Source organism: Protobothrops mucrosquamatus, unplaced genomic scaffold, assembly GCF_001527695.2.
Source record: "Protobothrops mucrosquamatus isolate PMUCROS unplaced genomic scaffold, P.Mucros_1.0 scaffold2949, whole genome shotgun sequence".
NCBI lineage: Eukaryota > Metazoa > Chordata > Lepidosauria > Squamata > Viperidae > Protobothrops > Protobothrops mucrosquamatus.
In genome coordinates, this window is record NW_015388972.1 from 142,741 (window position 1) to 144,608 (window position 1,868).

General features: G+C 54.3%; 1 protein-coding gene across 1 annotated transcript in view; it reads right to left on the minus strand.

The window, feature by feature from the left end:
• The window catches only part of LOC107296730 (major histocompatibility complex class I-related gene protein-like), a 6,740-nt gene extending 5,763 nt beyond the window's left edge, over positions 1 to 977 (minus strand). Inside the window, exon 1 of the mRNA XM_015826083.1 lies at positions 905 to 977. Coding sequence (XP_015681569.1) covers positions 905 to 977 — 73 coding nt within the window. The remainder of the gene's footprint in view (positions 1 to 904) is intronic.
• Positions 978 to 1,868: the final 891 nt, after the last annotated feature.

Genomic DNA, 1,868 nt, shown 5'->3' on the forward strand with positions numbered 1-1,868 from the left:
TATATATATATATTTCACCTACTTATGTAGAATAATATTTTGTGGAGTTAGGGATATTAATAATAGTTTACTTTTAGTTGAATAGTATCCTGGGATAAGGTTTGGGAAGTCCGGGGGGTGGGGGGTGGGGGATGGGTTTTTTTTGCATTGTGATGTACTTGTGATGTGTTTTTTTTTTATGATAAAAATAATAAAATTTATAAGGAAAAAAAAAATCTAACGAAGGGGGGGGAGGAGGAGGAGCAGGGCCGCTTTTGGCGCTTCGAAGGGGGAGGCGTTGGGGGGTGGTGGCCTAAGAGGCAGTTTGGCTGCGCCGCGCCCTCCCCCATGCCAGAAGCCGCGCCAGCCTTGCTCCTCCTCCTCCCCCTCCCCATTCCTTGGAACTGGCTGAGTTGCGAGCGACGAAGCCCTTTAGAACGGTGTCCCTCCCTGTCCCAACGTGCCATTTCGCCTCCGGGCTGGGAAAATAAATAAAAAATAAAAACAAGGCTGCAGACTTTTCTACAAACAGCCTCTCCCTTTTCCTTGCCCCTCCTGCCCGCCCCCCAAGTCTCCCCATGCAACTTCTTTCCCCATTGCCCTCTGCTGTCCCCGCTTCCCCCCTCCCCGTTACATATAAATGGGACCAGTCCCCAAGATCATGTATGTAGGCTCAACCCTGGCTGAGTTGTGGCTGCCCAAAGAACCGGCTCTCGCTCTCTATTCCGCTCTTTTCTGCCAAAGGCAAAGGGGGATGGGTTAGCAAAGAGATGCCCACAGGTTTTATAGGAGGCTGAAGGAAACTCCAGGGGAGGAAGGGCAGGAAAGGGGCTTAGAGTAGGAGAGACCCAGCCCAGGACGCGGCTCTCCCCCTCCCCTTTCTGCTTCCTCTCCTCCGAGTCCCAAGCCCCCCCCCAGAACTCACCGCAGCCGCCCCCCCGCAAGGAGGCCCCCAGCACCGCTCCCAGCAGCAAGAGGGGCGCCCGTGGCAGACGCATCGCACACCGTCTATCGTCCACGTGCCCACCTGGCACCGGAGAAGCCGTCCTTGTCACCGCTCCTTTTGTCCCCGCCCCCTTTTCCAACGCGCTTCGCTCCCGGAGCCTCCAGGGCTGAATGCCTCGTGGAGATTCTCCTCCCCCCCCCCCCCCCCCCGCTGCAAAGTCTGCGTGTCCGCGAAACTCCGCCGCTCTCTTTCTCTCTCCCACCCCCAGGAAGGGAGCGCGAGCGGGGTCCTAGCCGGAGGCGGCCCCACAGTGCCCGGCGATCCCCTCTAGACTAGAGGATGACCAGCAGCCAAGTTTAGCAGGCAGACGAGCTGGGGACGCGTGTTGCGTGAACGGGCATTTTATGGTACAAAAATACAAAAAACAAAAACAAAAATCATTTATTGTCAAAGTACGACATGTGTACAATGAGATTGGCTGAGCCTCCCTTCGTGCACCCCCCCATCACAACTCACGGCGACAACAAACACACAATCTTATTGCACCATGTGAACTTATTGCACAATTGCTGACCAGGGTGTGAGTCATCCCTGAGGATTTTCCTCACTCTGCCAAGGCAACCGGCCCTAGTGATGTCATCCAGTAGTATCACGGGCCTGCCCACGTTGTTGTGTGCTGTGCTCACCACCCTCTGTAGTGTCTTTCTATCCGCGGCTGTCAAGCCAGCATACCACACCATAATGCAATGTGAGAAGACACTTTCTATAGTGGACCTGTAAAAGGAGGTCATCAGTCGTTGTTCCACTTTGTTCTTTCACAAGACCTTGAGGGAGTGGATTCTCTGTTGGGACTTTCTGGCCACCTGGGTTGTGTTGGTTTTCCAGGTGAGATCTCCGCTGAGGTAGACTCCCAGGAATTTAAAGGAGGAAACTCTCTCCACAC